The sequence below is a fragment of the Pholis gunnellus genome (genome assembly GCF_910591455.1).
Source record: "Pholis gunnellus genome assembly, chromosome: 14".
NCBI classification, from domain to species: domain Eukaryota; kingdom Metazoa; phylum Chordata; class Actinopteri; order Perciformes; family Pholidae; genus Pholis; species Pholis gunnellus.
Genome location: NC_136541.1, coordinates 4,807,461 through 4,826,381, shown reverse-complemented (window position 1 = coordinate 4,826,381; position 18,921 = coordinate 4,807,461). Strand labels below are relative to the sequence as shown.

The window sequence follows — 18,921 nt, the reverse complement described above, 5'->3', positions numbered from 1 at the left end:
GCTGGTCCAGTAAATTGTCTCCCAGCGGTATTTGTAAGTACTGTACTCGGATAATAGTTTTAGGTGCTTTACTTGAGTATTACCATATTTTACACTACATTCAAGTAAGCTTTGTATGATTTTACCTACAAATACCAACTTTATCAATTTAAATGTATTGTTTTATTAGAATAGAATACAAACAATAAGGCAATTAAATAGAACAAACTACATAGAAGTAGCACCAAAGGAAAAGATAATAAGGAAATAAGTATTTACATTGAATATATATATAGTCACTTATATACGTATACATACACACAACAAATACCAAAACAGTAAAGTTGTTAACAACTACAATAGTAAGTTACTTTAACATGTTGCTGATAAAACCTCTGTACTTTACAATTTTGAATGCATAGTATTTTTACACTAAAGTATTGTTGCTTAATTGTTTTAAAAGAGCTTTCTGAATAAAGATTTGTAGAAGTAATGATTTTAAAAGATATCAACATATGAGATGAAATACAAATGAATGAAGCCCAATCACAAGGCTTTAACGAATAAAAGAATACAGAGCTGAGAGCTGAAGACATCACCTTGTGTTCATCTGTCTAGGATTTGGTTTGTAATGTCTCTAGTTTGCAGTGTCCACTATGCTGCTGTGATCCTACATTTCCACACTGCGGGACTAATAAAGGATTATCTTATCTATCTTATCTTATCTTGCTGAATTTGCTGCTGGGATTTGTTTGTTTTCGTGTAAGCTGTTCATCAAACACAACTCACTCACTGTGGGTTTACTGTGGGTGTGTGAGAGCTTTACTGTTACAGAAACCCTCATATCATTGTGCAGTTTGGGAGACGTGTGCAGGAATCCTCATTATGAAAAAATAAATCTAATCTTGCCAAAACAACAAAACTTTTAAAACCAAAATAGTCATGGTGGTCAGAGAACTCGTTTTTTTTTAAAAACAAGAAAAAAACCTGTAAGGTTTAGGGTGTGGCTCTATTTAACAAATATGGTGCTAATATAATCGTATCTTCATCTTTTATTTTCTTATGGGGAGCAATTTCTATACTCAAGTATTTGAATTACTAATCTCAAAATCAGATAATCAGATTTGGTGAAATTCGTCACTGTTGGTCAGATAATGTCACATGGGGGGAAATGAGCCGCTCCTGAATTATTTTCCACCTGGTCATCGTGTTTTTCGTACATTCACGCCTCACATGTTCCCATGTCTGATGACGATAATCTACCAGAGAATGAGGAAGAGGCAAATGGATAACATTTCTGAAAATGTTGAACAGAGTCTCTATTGTTTGTCTGTGTGTGCGTGTTGTTCATGTGACGACTGTGAAGCAGCTCATGTTGTCTCAGATGGTTTATGTTGCATATTGTTCATATACTTATGAGCGGTTTCACATAAAGAATGGTGTACATGTCCTGAAATGGATATTTAGACACTTGGTTTTGTATGTCTTCCTACACATTTCATGTTTCAAAATAGTGTCATTTTCTTTAGAGATTTGAATGAATTCTTATGAGTTATTGTACTTTACTTGAGTATTTCTATTTCATGCTGCTTTATACTTCTACTCTACAACACTTTGGATGCTAATGTTCTACTTTTCACTCCACTACATTTATTTGACAACATTGATTCAGATTAATACAAAATATGAATCAATGAATAAACAATGATGTATTTATTATGTATAAAGACACCCGGCAGTATAATAGTTGAAGTTAGCTCAACCTTTAAGGTTTTCTGTCAAGAGTACAAAATGAACACTCGCCTCCAGTTCACTTCCATTCTAAGCGAGCCGAGGGCAAAAAACATTTGCTTCTGGTGGCGAAGCAAATTTGCATCTTCGCATTTGCATAGAGTTCAACTTCAGTGATTCCATCTTCAGCTCCAATATCTCCTCGGCAGGAGATTAAAGTCTATGGAGGCCCATTCATTCCCATTCTATTTATAACACTGTGCATGTATACAGAACAAACTCCATTTGAATTATCACACGCCGGTCCACTGGGAATGAGCTCTTAATGATGAACCGATTCTCTCCCATCACGTCTTGAACTCGGCAGCACTGTTCACAGCACTCGCACACATTTTCTCCGTAAATGCTTCTCTAGTTGTAATATTGTCACTTTTTACTTGCTCTCTCTTCCTCGATATTTGTTCTGTCTTTCGTCACTTTGCTCAAACAGGCAGAGTTTTCTTAAGGCGTGTATTTTGGCCAAACAGTCCAGACCTACTGAACAAACAGAATTACTCAAAGAGTTGATCGATGTGGAGTTATTAAACCATCACCTGCAGTCTGTTTGATGGGGGATCATTAACACGTTCTAAACTAACCCTTCAATAGATCTAAGGCTGCAGAGAAAAAACAAATAAGCATCAGTGACGTCTATCACAGGTTTCGCAATGGACGGTTGAAACCTGTCGGACATATTTGCACTCATTAGAGCCAGGAACATTTGAATGTGGGCCAAGGAGAGGTGGAGTTGAAGCATGGTGAGACTCCGATAAGTCAAGCAAACATAAGTCTGAAACGTATTTCTCTTCTTACGCTTTCATGTTGGATAAAATCATGTTTAAGGCATTTAGAAGAAACATTTTCATGAAGCTGCTCGGGGATCGGATGACTTGTGGGGGTTGATTTTGGTATTTTAAAACTCAATGTATTGGAATTTTGCTATTTCTAATACAACAACAAATGAAACAAAAGTGAAGAAGGTGAATTTAGACCTTCAAAATAAATTTCACTCATAACCTCAGTATTTCTAACATAACATCTTTGGCCCTGATAACAATTGAAACAGTTTAACTTGATTTTTAGGATAACAAGAAGCATATCGAGGGGTTCAAATCAAAGCAACCGGCTTGTTTTATTCCACTTACATGCTACTTTGTTGTACTTCGTACCAGTAACAAAGCACAATGTGTTGCATGTGTTAGAATTGATTTATCTAAGTACAAGGATTTCAACTTTGAGGTATTGTACTTAACAGCTTTTGGAAAATACAGAACAAGAAGAAACTCCGGACAAGTTGAGTTTCCCTTTGAGATTTACTGTTGTTTCAGGAGAGGCAAAGACTGCTTCTTTCTCTCTGTATTATCTTTATTGTTGAGGCCACAGTAGACCTATCGGTGCTGAAAAATCAAATGTTGACCTTTTTAACAATAGCCACTGAGATGATGGTGTTTTTTTTATGTTTCTCTTGTTTGTAAGGAAATGTCTTTTGGGGAACAAATTCTTAGTTTTCTATAGTTTCCCCCGGTTGTTGAGCAGAGATACGCCAAGCTTTAAAGAACAGGTATTGACAAAAGAAACTTGATCAGTCTTGAGTCTCAGGAGGCAGTTGAGACTCCCACAATGGGTTACATCTAGTTTCAGAGGCTTCTCAACTTTGACCAGAGTGTAATACAGAAAGAAGTACCACATCCTTGTCAGTTTTGGTGTGTTAAAAGTCTAATCTATTGAATATTGGCACAGTTTTCTTCCAAATTAACCTTTTCTAACTTTAAGCATCTGGCTTAATTACCTTTATTATTTAATTTCCTTTAACGCTCCTCCATTGAAGGACAACAAAGTTTTATGCTGTAATACTGCACCTTATACTGTTGTATTTGTGGCGTTGTCTTTTATGTTCTGATGTAAACTAAAAAGTAAAGTTCATATCCAGCAACTCCAGGAAACTAATCAAAATGTCCTTTACTGGAAACACCAAACACGTAACTGATCCGACAGGAATGTTGAACACGATGTTCTACAGAATTTGATTTTGCATGACACCTACAGTACGAGATCTGTTTCTGTCATCAGTGACTCATCACTAAAAACCCACAACATCTTGGTTGAAGGAGAGCTATTGTAAAAACTGTACATTATACTGTACAAGTATAAATCTGCATTGTCTTTACTTCATCTTTAATTCTGCTCTCACTACTGCATTTGTGTTGTATTGTATTTGATCTAATTTTCTTTTCTAATGCACTTATTCACCTTATATAAATCACTTTAAACGGTCTCTGGTGTCTATACAGATAAACCTCACCATGACAAAAGCTAAATGAAAACCCCTAAAATCACCGACTTCATGTTTAAGTGTGCAGATAATTAAGTAAATAGTTTGAAAACAGCTGACTTCACTAATTACTAATACTTTTTTATTTTAAGATATTTCAAACTGTGATTATATAAATTTGTAATAGAATCCACGAGTTTTTATTCAACTTTACTACTTTTTTGATTAGACAATAGTTCACAATTTGGGATCATCAAAAGATAACAGATTACATTTAAAGTAAATAACAAATTATCTGTCAATGTATCAAGTGGATGAACAATCGATAATCCAAACTCTGAACTGCAGTGAACTATAGAATCGATTCTTAACTGAGGTGTTTTGTGCTCAGCAAATGACAAATGTATTTCCCCTAAACAGTAAACAGGCTTGTTTGGTTGGTTCCTGGACTGCACACCTTCCAGGTGGGAAGTGATTTGAGAGCCACACCCTCTTCAGGATGCAGCAGAAATCCCCCACCCCCTCCTCCTGCATCACCACCTGTGCCTGGTTTACTGATTTAAATCGTTCCCGCAGCGACCGTATGCACATAAAAAAGCAGAAACTTCCGAACGAAGAACATTCCTGCTGCTCAACACTTGACTTTCACAGCTCAGGTAAGTCTCTTAGGAAAACTTCATCTTGGTTCTCTCTGAGCGATACTTTTAGCTCATTTTAATTGTTTTAACAAGTTTAATTGAGGGAAATTGCTAGATGAAATCTATTTTGCTGTGTGATTTGAAACACTGTTGTACAATTTCAAGGTTAATTTCCGCTGAAAGACAACTGGAATGCTCTGGTTTACAGATTAAAGAAAATGTAAATGGTGGTTTTAATTCGAGGTGTTTCAGTTCGCTAACGTTGTTTCTAAAGAAGGAGAGTTGGTTCTTTATTTCTTTTTATGGTTTTGTAGATATTTAATTTGTTGTGTCTTTGCATAATTCAACATCTTTTCAGTGAACCAAATGCGTTTTCTCGGTAGAAATACAATCGTATGCTTTGTTGTAATTGTGCTTAATTGATTGCTGATTTATTTTAATGCAATCCATTTTGAATATGCTGAGAATTTAAATTTCTGAGTAATTAAGATTTAAACTTCCAGATCCAACTTAAACTGCAGTATGTTGATGATAGACGGGCTCTCCAGTCACACTTTTAATAACTATTTGTTTTTTGTTCATTTACTGTCACTTTTAAGAATGGAACGTGGCTTGATCCTGTTGGTTGCTGCGCTGGTCGTTTATGTGACTCCGAGTGTCCAAGGAACGGCTCATCTGTCCTTTTCCAATGCTACGGTTGGTTTTCTTTCACTTTAATCCTCTGTGTAAATCATCCCAACACCTGATTGACCTTTGTAATTTAAACGGATTGTTTTAAGGCCCACTTTAAAATTTTCTGTTTTTCAAATTAAATGCCAGCTTTGTCGGCTTTTTTTTTTTTATTTTATTTTTTTTTTAATGTAATGGCTAACCAATACAAGGGTTTATGTCTGAGTCTTTAAAGCTGTTTACTGATAATAATTTCCTGTGTTTGGACTTCTCTCTACTCTTTATTGCGAAATGTTTGTTCATGTTTTAGGTCAGTTTCCAAGAAGCGGCTGTAATCTTATACTTGCATGCATAACTTTGACAAACAAAAGAACATGATTCTGCTTTTAAAGGGCTGCTCCAGCAATTCAGTATAGCACCTCCTTAAGCTTGGGCTTTTTTTCAATTGATTCACCATGCAGAGGCCAAGATTTTCTGACTCAAAGTCCCTGGTATGGGGCCAGATCCTAAAAACACTAATCCTATTTCCATCATGCAACTTCACATTATAAAACAGGCTGAGTAGTACTCCTCACCCTGTGTAGACTCTAGTTCATGTGTAAAAATGGAGACGTTAACTCTGCAAAGTCATGCAGATAATTCAGCCATTCTGCTTCTTGGATAAAGTTTGCATTTTTACACAAAACAAATAAAACTTCAGAATTGGTGACAGAAAATAACGGACTTTAGCTTTATTAACTGCACAAAATATCTTCATAGCCATGCTGGAGAACAAGAATTTAGTCAAATGACTTTTGTGTTTGTTTGTGTACTAGGTGGACATCAATCGAACAGGTTGTGGAGTCAGTAAACTATGTGTAGAGACCCCAAATGACTGCGATCCTGCTGGAGAAAGCAGCTGTCTGTTTGTGTCTGTGATCGCCACCCGCCCAGTGGCTCCCAACGGCGCTATGCTGTCCATCGAGCTCAGGGGCGACTCCAGCGGATACGTCGCACTGGGCCTCACTGTGAACGCCTCAGAGGTAACGCGCACTATTTCAAACTTCTTTCTACTAAATTGCACACTTAAATTAATCTCATGCTGCTTTTTAAGCAGTAAAAGACTTAAAAATATGTGACTTTATATAAACAGTGGACGGGTTTGTCTGCGAAAGGTTGCTGGTTTCCGCAGCAGAGATCTTTTTTGACACGAGTCCAAAGTACAGTTTCCTCTTCCCCAAAAACTTGTTAGGCAGCCATTGTCTAGAGTCAGAACTCAATGATACTATACTTGACTTATGATGGATGTCGGACAAATATAATGCAGAATATATTGTTATGTCCTGGCTCCCAGCAAATGGACTTGCTTCCTTAATACTTTTCTGGATCTAGTTAATCAGTGACTTGGGACCGTCATATTTAACAGGTACATTCATTGAGATGGTCCCATGTGGCATTTATTAACTTGATACAATATTTATCTAGTTGATAAGGACTGCCTGAATAGTCCATCAAGCAGCTGGACAATGTTTCTATTATCTCATACTGAAGGCTGTAAAGAACTGTATATGGCTGCTGTGTTTACACAAAAGTAACAAATAGTGTCTTTATTACTGGATATTGAAATTACTTTGGAACAGTAATGTCATCCTCAACATGAAATGTAGGAGTTGTTTTTAAACTAAACTTTTTTTTTTGCTCCTATAGTGACTATAAATGAAAAATATTCTTCACAGCAACAAATCAGAATATTTAAATGTCTTAAAGCATATTGTGCAATGACTTTCCAAAATGATGTGCCGTGAACACAAAAACATGCAACAGGGAAGCGGAAGCAAAATGATGATACCCAGAAACCTCTCAGTGACGCACACAAAGAAAACAAGACGGACGAGTTGTAAACTGAACTCTAGGCTATTGCATCACTTTATTAGTGCATTTCCAGCCTTAACAAAGACACTGACTTTGTCATTGTGGTCACTTGAAGGTTGATGTATTGCCCTTTAATCACTATTTTATTTTCTGCAGGGTGCCACCCAGCTCTTTATTTGCGCTCAAAACAGCGCAAACAACGGCTCGTTCTTCTTCAGGACAATGGACAGGAACAACAGTGACGCTGCACTCACCCCAACTGAGACGGTGAGGCCTCAAATTTACTGTCGTATAGATGTTGGTGTAAGGAAATGCACTTGTTACATGAAACATAAAATCTAATGCACATTTACATACATGCCTACAGCTGATAATTCAGTTTCTATACTGCGTATGCTAAAAAGAAATCCAAATATTCAAAAATAAACAAAAAACTGTCTCATGAATTCACTTACTGAGCAGATACTTAATATACTTATAGTTTCAGACGGGTTATTTCCCATTGGTTCAATTGTTAAAATATACTTGTAGAGACTAACATTTTTATTATTTGGCTGCCACAATTCTCTGTGGTGGATAAGAACAATTCTTGCATAAAATATTCTCATTTTGATTATGTTCTAGAGACTCATGGCTCCAAAATCTCCCATAGTCTGGTTCAGATCTAGAGACTGTGAAGGCCATAGCATTCGATGTTTCTTCACTCATTTCTTCAGGTTTTTACTAAATTGGTCATGTTATTTGTTTACATACAAATGGGTGACAAAGTGAAAGTCAGCTGGTTTCGGTGTTTTAGGTGCTGATAAGAATCTAAGCTGCTCAACAGAAACCTTAGTTGCTCAGTGACGGCGCTTTTACTTCTTCAGCTTAAGCACACAGCCTTAAAAACAACAAAAGACAATAGATAAAATAATAAGAACAGACATTAACTTATTTATATTTTTATCATAGATAAGTTTCAAATACTTGTCAGTTTTAGTTTCCATTTCTTTCAGTAGGTTGTCTGGGGTGTGATATCCTTCAGTACAGCCATTGTAGGTAATGGCTTAAACATGTAAACCCACAAAAAAGCTATAAAATGATCCTTTACATCCTCAAAGACAGAGTAGTCGATGTACTGGACCATAATTAAGCAGCATCACAAATTTCTCAAATTCAAGTGAGGCAAATCAGTTTTTTTTTTTCAAACTTTGTTTCTTTCTGAAATGTTATCTTATTTTAACTTACTTTGTCACATAACCTTTCTAGAGAGTGAATGAAATCCGTGGCATGGTGAATGGAACCATGATCAAGTGTGAGTTCAACATCCCAAACGTGAACGCCACCAACCTCAGAACCAGCCATGTTACCACCGCCTCCATCCTCCTCGGGATTGGGACTTCAAACGGGAGTAAGTGGACACACAGTAACGCATTAAACAGGATTCCTTTCTTTTTTTTCTCCAGATATACAGATGGATTTACTACTTCCTCTTTTAAACTGTTCGTTTATTTTACTGTGACTTTAACGGCTGTCCATGAGAACATGTGTAACCTCCCACTGCTCTGTTCACCTCATGTCAATGTTCAGCTGCTCTCGGCCCCTTCGACATCAGACTGAACAGCGGTCTTCTGAACTTCGCCGACCCGGCTGCCAACGTCGCCAACGTAACAATGCCCAACAGCGGTGGAGCTGTCCAGCCTCATGGTAAACAAAACGCGGCTGTTTATACATTTGCACTGTAGTTTTAGGTCTTCGGATACTCTGGTCCAGAGGAATATAAAGTCCTAATGACACATCTGAGAACAATCCACAGCAGTAATTAAATAACAAGAGATGGAGGAACCATTTAATTATGTGGGTCCCATAATATGCTAGACAGAAATATATATATTTTGTCCATTTAGTAGCTGTTCTGGAGCTTTTGATTGCATCAGATTATCTTTATCCAGTTGTCAAGGCTTTTGATATATGATCAAAAGCTCCAATAATGAGTTATGAATATTGACTCTAAATGCAGTTTATAAACTACATTTAAGTAAATGTATGCTGCTTGTGTACAGTGACTATAATTATTACAAAAACACACTTTTGTTCACTTACCTCTGGCCATGCATATATATATATATATATATATATATATATATATATATTTAATTTTTTTTCTGTTTTATTTGTTATAGAGATATTTGTCAGTTTCTGCCTCCCAAAAGCAATGGAGATGAATGGAATTTCCTCTGTTGCTCAAAATGTTACATGTCTGTCCATAAATGTCTCCAATGAATACCGATAACCTGTTCATAGTATACCGGGGACATTGTTACTGGGAAGAGATGAAGCTGTTTAACTTTATTAGTGTAATTTTTCAATACATCACAAATCGATGTCCATTGTTGAGGCGTAAACCACAGCAAATAAAACCAAAAGAGAAATGATTTGTTGTCGCTGCACTGAGCCGCCATGTCAATAATGAATCAACAGAAGAACAAACATTTAGTGATAAACTCTTGTCTCTTTCCTTCACCAGCTGTGCTGCTCCTGCTGAGCGTCCTCTCGCTGCCGGTCATGCTGAGAGCCTGAGAGAAGGAAGTTGTGGCTTGTTGGATACAATGAAGACTGAACAAGTCTGACGAAATGTTTTTACTGCACTTAGACACGTTTTAACTGTTTATACTTTAGGCTGAAACTCATCACTTGTCTGTTAGTATATAATCATTTTCTGCAGAGGACTTTGTATATATGTTACCGTTTTGCATTTGTGTAAACCTTTCCTACTAAACTTGATCTGCGAGCTATTTCTGCAAGTACAAATTGAAAGACTTTGCTCTGACAAGTTTGAGTGGTTTCTTGGCAGTTAACCTCAACTCCCAAACATCCTTTATGGGAAAGGCAAGAGTAGTTTTATTCTGAAATGTGAAATTTACTGTGACTGTAAAATATCTGTTCATGGGACAACGAAGAAGTTCCGTCAAATCTAAATTAATAAAGTTGACACTATATTTTGTTTGTTGCGTCACAAGGTTTTTCTCCACATTATAACTAACTATGATTTCAGGGCTGCAACTAATTATCTCAGTTAAGACCTGAATAATGGACTCAACTTGCTCCTGAGGAAAAACATGGTGACATCTTTAATCTAAAACAATAGTCCTAAAATCAAACTATGTCATCCTTGCATCATTTGTTTGGGGACTCAACTTTAGGGACAGTCTCAGTGTGACTGAAACCCTGAACTACAGACCAGAGTTTGGTACAAAACATCTTTGCAGCTTTGGCCATTGTATTCAAAGATATTGCTAAAATCTGCACATAAACGGAGCAACCAGACCATCTGTAAAGGAACCAGTTTTGCAAAGTAGCTAGCAACTAATTTATTTGGAGGTCAAACTTGACGGGAGTACTCCTGAAATTGTAAGTGGCTCAAAACAGAACCATACGTGCAAACTGAAGTCTGGGTTGTGTTTTATTTAAAGAGATTTGACTTCAACGACCCCACCCAGCAGAGGCTGGTGTTCAGGCTTTGTACTCTCTTCAAATAAATGCAACTAGCCCGAGGGCCTGGTGAAAACATGTACAATGCCTATAAAAAGTATTCACCCCCCCTCGGATGGTTTCCCCTTTTGCTGCTTTTATACATTAAATCAGTTTATAATTTCTTTTGACTATGCAAAATGTTTTCATGTCTAAGTTAAAATGGATTTTTACAAACTGTCAATTGTGTAAAGTGTTTGCATAGTTTCCCTTTAAAGTGACTGACCTAATTCAACAGAGGTCCAGCTAGTTGATGCCAGCAGTGTCACAATTAGTGAAATGGAGATCACCCGAGTGCAGTTGTGTCAAGTGATTGTAGAATAAAATCACCTGTGAGGTCCAGTCTCTGGTTAATCAGTATTCCTGCTACAATTTCAACATGAAGACAAAAGAACACCAAGCTATTCAGAGAAAAGATCATTGAAAAGTACAAGTCAGGAGATGGCAACAAATAATTCCAACTCACTGGACATCCCACAGAGTTCAGTTCAATCCATCATTAAGAAATGGAAGGAGTGGCACTTGTTTAAATCTGCCGAGAGCTGGCCGACCTCAAACTGAGTGACCGGCCAGGAAGAAGACTGAGGGAGGCCACCGAGACAAAAATTGAGCTTTTTGGCCATCAGACTAGACATTTGGCAAACACTACACATCACAAATGCACCATCTCCACCGTGAAGCATGGTGGTGGCAGCATCATGCTCGGGGGATGCTTCTCAGCAGCAGGCCCGGGAGAGCGTTTAAAGATAGAGGGGAACATGAATGCAGAAAAATATGGCCAAATCCTGGAGGATAATCTGACTCAGTCTGCAAGAGAACTACGACTTGGGAGAAGATTTATTTTCCAGCAAGACAACGACCGAGCATACAGCAGAAGCTACACAGAAATGGTTCAAAGACAACAAGGTGAATGTTCTGGAGTGGCCGAGTCAAAGCCCAGACCTCAATCCAATCGAGAATGTGTGGCTGGACTTAAGAGCTGTAGAATGTCAGTGTCCAGATGTGCCAGCCGGATTGAGACACATCCACACAGACTCAGTGCTGTGATTGCACCCAAAGGTGCATCTACTAAATACTGACCTGAAGGGGGTGAATATGTGCGCCATCATTTACTTTACCTTATTTTTAATTGACATTTTGTAAATATGAGTTTTCACTTTGATATTAAGGTTTTGTTTTGCAAATTGTCAAAAAAGCCAAATTATAGCTGGAATAAACATTTTCCATTTAAGGAGTACAATTCCTGTTAGCTCTCATGCAGAAGGTGCTATTTTTTATATTTGTCAAAAACTGAACTTGAGTTTTCACTTAGTTTCCCCAAATAGAAACACTGCTGTAGTTTGTGGGGAAAAAGAAGAAAAGCGCTTTCCATTTTAATATTTTATTGCAATTTATTCCTTTACAGTTGTGAATAGTATAAAAAAAACAGACCTTAACATACAGACACACAAGGTCAAAACAAACTCACCGATGAAGAAAAACAAACACACGGAACCTAAAACCGGCCTTTCGTAGCTGAATGTCTGTCCTCGCATTAAGACATGTCCGTCGAGCTGTTGTCTCTGAGAACATTAACAGTCTTGTGTTTCCGTCTCCTCCTGAGGGGCAAGCAACGACGCAGTAAAAACACATACCGAAACCCACAGATAGTTATTCCTGGTACAGCAACACTGGACAAAACAAAAGAAAAACTAAATCGGCTTTACGGACAACAGAGTGTGTGTGTGCACCATGCTTGAGTGTGTGTTTGCTCTACAACACGCGTGTTAAAACAGGAGTCCCAAGTTCCTACTGGAAGCCGTGTGTACACTGCATGCGTCGGTGGAGTCCGCGCCTACGAGTCCTCTTCGCCGTTGATACTTTCGATATCGTCGTCACCTTCCACGTGCTCTCCTTCCTCCTCCTCATCATCATCATCCTCTTCATCCTCCCTCTCTTGACTCTTCACCTGCAGGTTGAATGAGCAAAAGATCAGTTTTCCATTTCTTGTTAAGTTTAAGCCGTCTTATACTCGGTTACAAATGTATTCAAATAAGATTATTCCAATATACTGGTTTGCCAGCACTGGTGATCAATAGAGTTTTTATAAATTCAGTGTAAGCTTTGAAAACCTGCCCTTTAAAAGACATGCTGGCCATGAAATCAATCAGTAGCTTTAATGCAAAATAAAAACAATGGCACCTCTTCCTCCTCCAGCAGGTCTCCGTCGTCATCGTCGTCGTCGTCGTCATCCTCCTCTTCGTCAGAGTCGTTCAGCTCCTGGCACTCTCTGTCTCTCTTCATCATGTCGTCCTTCTTGCTGCTCGTGTGCGGCGGTGAAGTCACCTCGCCCGGCTCCGTTTTTACGCCCTTAGCTTCTGCCACAAATTGAGATATCAGAGTCAGAGAAACCGTGGCTCTGTGTAACCCATCTGGTCAATGTTAGCAAGAGAAGAAATGGGTAGATAGAAGCAGGAGTCAGACGCTGCCCACTGAAAACATACTGCGTTTTCCCGCCATACCCGACTTCTTGCTGTGGTCCTTCTCCATGTGCTCCAGGCTGTCCAGCAGGTCGTCCACTTTGCTTTTGATTTGGCTCAACTCCCGCTTGATGGTCTGCAGCTCGTCCACTTTCACTGCTGAGAAAAAAAAAAAAAAAAGACCTCAGGGTAAAAACACTTAAACTACCCACTGCGCAGTACCCGGATAGTTTTTGCTCGACGGCGCTCCAGATAATCGTACTTGTTTTGGACGAGGAAGTCCTCTGACCACTCTTGGAGGAAGAGGAGAAGCTGCTCTTTGTTCGCCGGCTGCTTCCTCCGCTCAGGCTGACCCGCGGGCGCTTGGACGGGATCACGGCCCGCGACAGGGGGGGAGGAGGAGGGGGAGCGGGGACACGGGACGGGTACGAGTACATCCTGGAATCAAAACAGGACAAAGAAGATTAACAGAGTCTGGTCCAGACTTGAGTGATGCAAATTTATTTTATTCTATTCAACAAGGTAAAAACTGTGTCACCTGCTCTTAAAGACTGAAAGAACATTGTTTTACTTTCAGCGTTCACAATGGACTATTTTCATGCACGATTCACAGCAGTGACAAAGAATTCAGGAAATACAGAAAGTGTGCCGAGTGACACACACAATAGATGATCTGTCAGTTTCTTTCAACCTGACTCACCTGTCATAGTAATCTCTCTGAAAGTCATAGTCGAGTTCAAATGAGGAACTGCTGCTACAAAACAAAGAAAAAGGAAGTCCGTGTGAGCTTTTAAATACTTTTGTTTTTTTTACCAGCTGTAACGTTGTTAGCATGAGCGTCATTGGGACTGACCTGTACATGTCTCCAGCTGAGCGTTTGGAGGTTTTTGACCGGTGTGGTTTGGGTTCTCCAGCCAGGTTGATGTCTGAGGAGAAAACCAGATCACAGAGAGTGATGCAGGGGACTTCACATCTGATCCCTCTCGCTGTCAAGCTGTTTACTAAATCTCATTTACCTTTAGTCCAGATTTGAAAAAAAATTCTTATTTGAATTGAAGCCAACATGTTGAATGGATTAACAATGCAGTCACAGTTTTACCAGCACTAGAACATCTTGCTCTCAGCTGATCTTGCATCCTTTTTGCTGGAGGTTTTTCCAACACAAACTTGAAACTATTTGTACACTCAAAAGTAAAAATAATTTCAAGAATTTACTTGATAATTTATATTTTTTGTGGTAAAATATCAGACACGTGATCCAAAGCAGATTTTTTTTCTTTCTTAAAACATTTCTGGATCGTTAACTTCGCAGGTAGTCTTAAAAAAAAAGAAAAAGAATGAAATCTTTAACATTTCAAAGCTGCAGCCTTGAAAGATTAACTCATGATTGTGTGTAAAATGTGTTTTTATATCGTTTATAGCTTTGGCACCATTGTCTCCTACTGCAGAGCTTCCCCACCTAGAGGACAGAAACCCACCGAGGAGTCATACGGTAAAACTTTTTCAAATGCTACAAGTATGTTTTTCCTCTTTAGACTTTTCTCTGCTCTTTGCTTTTTTTCTTGTGCGAGATACGCGTTAGTTTTACCTTATTATGCCTTCATGTTTACTCACCTCAATCAGGAGAAATAACCCTTACTATTAAACATATGCAACCTGTGACAGGTTAAATAATAGTGCTTTGTTTTAAGGGGTCACAAGCTCTCACGGTTGGGAACCATTGTCCTACCAGCTTAAGAGAGAACAGTCATGAAAAATATCTTAAAAACTAAATCCTTACCAAGTACTTGCCCGACAATCATCCTCCCGTCCTCCCCGTTGACGGCAGTTCGGGCGTTTCTCTCGTTGGCGAACTGAACGAAGGCGAAGCCCTTGTGGACAGAGCAGCCCACGATCTTGCCGTATTTGGAGAAGATGGCCTCCACATCCGCCTTGGTGACCAGCAGGGTGTTCAGGTTGCCGATGAAGACCCGCGAGTTGAGGGAGCGTTGGTCGTTCTTGTTGGTGATGTTGCTGGCCATCAGGCTGGCGGTGGTGGGTGAACGACTAAGCAGGAAGACACACAGACAGACACAAGGCCCCAGATTTAGTGGCAGAATGAGAAACATTCACCCGTCTGGACTATTTCTTTGACTGTGTGATGACCATTGAATGGGACAACAGCGTACACGATCAGCAGGCTTTCCTGGGAAATTAAAACCGTTAAATTAATAAAAAGAGAATAGCGCGGACGGCAAAAGGAGAAAACCGCACGACCGACGTGATTGGTTGTTAACAGATGTGTCCAAACCCGTCCTAAATGTGATGCCTTGAAATCATTCTTTGCATTAAGTGTAGTTGCATCATATTATTCAATGACAAACGGTGTCCCAAAACAGTCTAAAACTAAACCCAGCGTAATGGAAAATCCACGTCTCATTTGAGTGAAAGAAACAGGACCTGGGTTTGACACTGCGACAGAACTTATTGCAGGATTTGGGGCTTTTCAAACTTAGATTTTCAGCGTCACGTACCAGCGAGTCTAATTCTCTTAAGCTGTGAAGTAGGCCTGATGGGTTCAGGGTCTTTTTTATTATTCATTAATTTTAAATATTGTCAAGTCTATTAGTGCTTTTAAACAGTACTACATTATGGTTGATGGTGAAGCAGGCAGAAACAATTACGTTTCATTTCTCTCAGCAGTTATTTTATCATAAAGCTGTAATGCCCCGTTTAGACCACTAGAGGGCAACAGTTCAGCTGTAACACGATATAATCTGATCTCTATTTTCCACAGAACAAAAAGATCTCATGTGGGTCCCTGGAAATATTAGGATCGCCAAATAAATTTGAACTTCTAGTTTTATTTACCATTTTATATCTGCAGTAACATGTGAGCCACATGGATGTTCATTATATTCTGATAATTGTATCCTTTTTCTAACATTAAATTTGTTTATCCAATGAGAGAAAACAAAAAGAAAAGAGTGAGATAGCCCATCAACTCTGCCTAAATGCATTTATTTGGTAAGTATTTAACACGTGTCTGTTTTAGATAACATACATTAAAAGGATATACGTATATTGCTATGAAATGGCTGTAAAAATGGTCAGGAGCACCAATTCGCTCATCTCACGATTTAATTATAGGTTTATTGTGATTTGGTTTGTCATGTATAGAAATTGGGTACCCAGACACGTTTTGGGAAACCCCTTTCTAAAAGACTAAAGGGAGGATGCCAGTCCTCAGTGAAGCCCAAAGCTTTGAGTGAATTTAAAAACAGCAAACATGTAAAACAGTAGTGGCATCAACAATACTACACCCCCCTCCCCCCGGCTCACAGGAGGTCCAACATTCATCACTCACTCCATAGCGTCTGTGTGCAGGGCTGCTGTCGTCTGACGTGTGACACTGTGGGCTGGGATCAGTTTTGGGCTGGCGTCGACCTTTCGCCCGTCGTGATTTTATACTGAGGCGACAGAAAACATACCTCGGTCAAGCCGAGCAGGGTTATCTTGCACCAAGTCTTACCTGGCTGGAGTGTATACAGGAGTTAAGGGACGAGAAAAACACGACGCTTAAGGAAATCCCATTACAATTGGCCACTTTGGGACTCAAACCTGACCCCAATGCCTGTCTAAGTGCAACCTAACTATTAAACATAAGCAGCTAGAAGTGAGACAATACTGTTCACGTCACAAGTTCAAGATAAACAACATCTAAACCATTGCAATCATATCACCAACCGGACAGAAAGGTGTACTGGGTAGACCCTAGCTGGTCTACACGTGCTAGTTTGTGTTGCCTTTATGAAACAGATGTAGGAGTTTGTACTTTATAATGAGGGTGACGCCCTTTTAGAGTTACGTTAGCAGAGGATCAACTTTAAAATATATCACAGCTGTCACATTTAATAATAAACTGTGGTGACTTGAGGTACGACAATAAGCAACTTAATTACCTTTCATGGAGTTTTGCATATTTATAGTCTAAACATGGGTCGTCCCATTTATGTCGTACTCCTTAAACATGAAGGAATTTATACCAGTTTTATTATATTTAACAGGTATTATTGATTTCTAAAATATGTGCAAGCCGAAATTTAAACTAGATGGGGAATATGACAAGGTAAATATAAGTACCATCTTTAACACAATATCAAAACTAGAAAGGAGTTTAAACATTTAACTTTTTAGGAACTGGGACATGGAAAGTAGAAGATATTCAGTAATGTGATAGATGCATCATCACATAATGCATGATCTTATAGGAGCACCGTGTGTTTTGAGTTTATTAGTTATACTTAATGTAAAAACTATTTAATTTATTGGCTCCTGTCGCTAATGTAAAGACTACACGGGGCTGATGTGTGTGTACCTGCGGCCTAGGAGTAAATGTGAAGGCGTTGATAAACAAACAGCCATAGTACTCATTCAGATCAATAAACGTTTAATTAATAAAATGTGTATTTGTAACGTTATGTCAAACACTGGGGCCACAGACAGTTCAAAAAACACTTCCACCAAGGAAGTACAAAAACACGGGAAAAAAAAAATCTACTCCACAAAAAAAGAAAAAGCAAAATATGGAGATCATCAAAAAGTAGCTAAAACCATCCACAACAGCGCCCCCATCAGGCTGTAGTGTGAGACACGGGCCTTGTGTTAGCATTGGGAGCTCAAACCCGGCTAGCATGGCTAGCTAACGTTAGCCAAAACAACCAACAGCAAAGCATCACACAAAAATACAGAGCAATCAAGATCAGTCATCTTGTTTGCAAAAAAAAACAAAACCTGCAGAGTTCATGATAAATGCGTGGTCGATAATCTGTAATCAATCAGGGTGAAGCTGCGACTATAAAAACAACAATGGTCGCTCTGACGCGGTTAGCTAGCTTAGCTTAGCTGGTGGGCTGGGTGCAAAGCGTCTTCAGAATACAAAAACAAAGCTACACAAACGTGTGAAAACAGACGACAATGTAGCTAAGATGCATCCAAACTGTCGTGTTTCAAAACAATAAAAAAGAGCAAAACCAGCGCTTGTCTTTTCAAAAAGGAGGATGAGCGTCTCAGAGTTAGCTACGCTAAGCTAGCACATTACGTTCTGTCCACTTGCAAAATGGAGAAAAAAAAGCATCGTCGAGAAAAATCCAAAAAGAAAAGGAAAAAGGAAGGAAAAATTAAAAAAAAAATGTCTGGGGACAAAATACTCACCACGACCGTTACGAGTAAAATGTCTTGCTTTCGGTAAAATCGGTCGAACGTGTTACTTTAGGTCGTCCTTTAATGTTACCCCCCTTTGAGCAGCGAGCTAGCTTTCTTCTAACCACCGAGCTAGCTTACGTCACCGGCGATGGCGCAGGACCGAACAGAGGGAGCTGGTTTTGGGTCACAGAGCAGTCCGGAAGGGCGGTAGCGGTAAATACATTTTCGCTACAACACGTAGGGCTTTATGCTACCTACCTGCGCTTTGTAAACCGGTGACCCGGAACTTTGTGACCCGGTCTTTAAAACGTACTCACCCTGGTGTCTTGGAAAATCAGTCCCTCTCAGCTAAAGCTTATTCGCCTTGATTGTTTTTAAATGAGCTTTTAACTTTGTTTTATTGTTGTTGTTGTTTTAAACAATTGTAATTTATGCTCAAAACGCTTCTTATGTCATGGTTTTAGTTTTCTTGGCATGAATACAAATCAATACTACATGATGATGCAAATGATTACGAGCAATATGGCACCTGTATCTCTCTTATCATAATAATAATAACTTTATTTATATAGCACCTTTAAAAACAGAG

The 18,921-nt window shown here is 38.9% G+C and overlaps 2 protein-coding genes across 12 annotated transcripts; one reads left to right on the top strand and one right to left on the bottom strand.

The window, feature by feature from the left end:
* Positions 1–4,545: 4,545 nt before the first annotated feature.
* LOC306706468 (putative ferric-chelate reductase 1) lies at positions 4,546–10,157 on the top strand. The gene is made up of 7 exons (XM_079173570.1): positions 4,546–4,677; positions 5,259–5,355; positions 6,144–6,350; positions 7,336–7,446; positions 8,428–8,569; positions 8,749–8,865; positions 9,686–10,157. Exons 2-7 carry the CDS (start codon positions 5,260–5,262, stop codon positions 9,736–9,738), a joined length of 726 nt encoding a protein of 241 aa, XP_079029696.1. The 5' UTR covers positions 4,546–4,677; position 5,259; the 3' UTR covers positions 9,739–10,157.
* Positions 10,158–12,060: 1,903 nt separating this feature from the next.
* On the bottom strand, positions 12,061–18,478 carry LOC306706465 (heterogeneous nuclear ribonucleoprotein C). 11 transcript variants are annotated; one of them, XM_079173564.1, is made up of 9 exons: positions 18,342–18,478; positions 16,495–16,597; positions 14,929–15,194; positions 14,002–14,074; positions 13,849–13,902; positions 13,411–13,586; positions 13,173–13,307; positions 12,871–13,046; positions 12,061–12,637 (listed from the first exon to the last, which is right to left on the bottom strand). In XM_079173564.1, the coding sequence occupies exons 2-9, from the start codon at positions 16,497–16,499 to the stop codon at positions 12,524–12,526; spliced, it is 999 nt and encodes a 332-aa protein (XP_079029690.1). In that variant the 5' UTR covers positions 16,500–16,597; positions 18,342–18,478; the 3' UTR covers positions 12,061–12,523. The 11 variants fall into 11 exon arrangements, with proteins under 11 accessions (XP_079029690.1, XP_079029692.1, XP_079029685.1 ...); XM_079173566.1 differs by having other exon boundaries at positions 13,191–13,307; XM_079173559.1 differs by having other exon boundaries at positions 12,871–13,043; positions 13,191–13,307.
* Between the last annotated feature and the right edge of the window lie 443 nt (positions 18,479–18,921).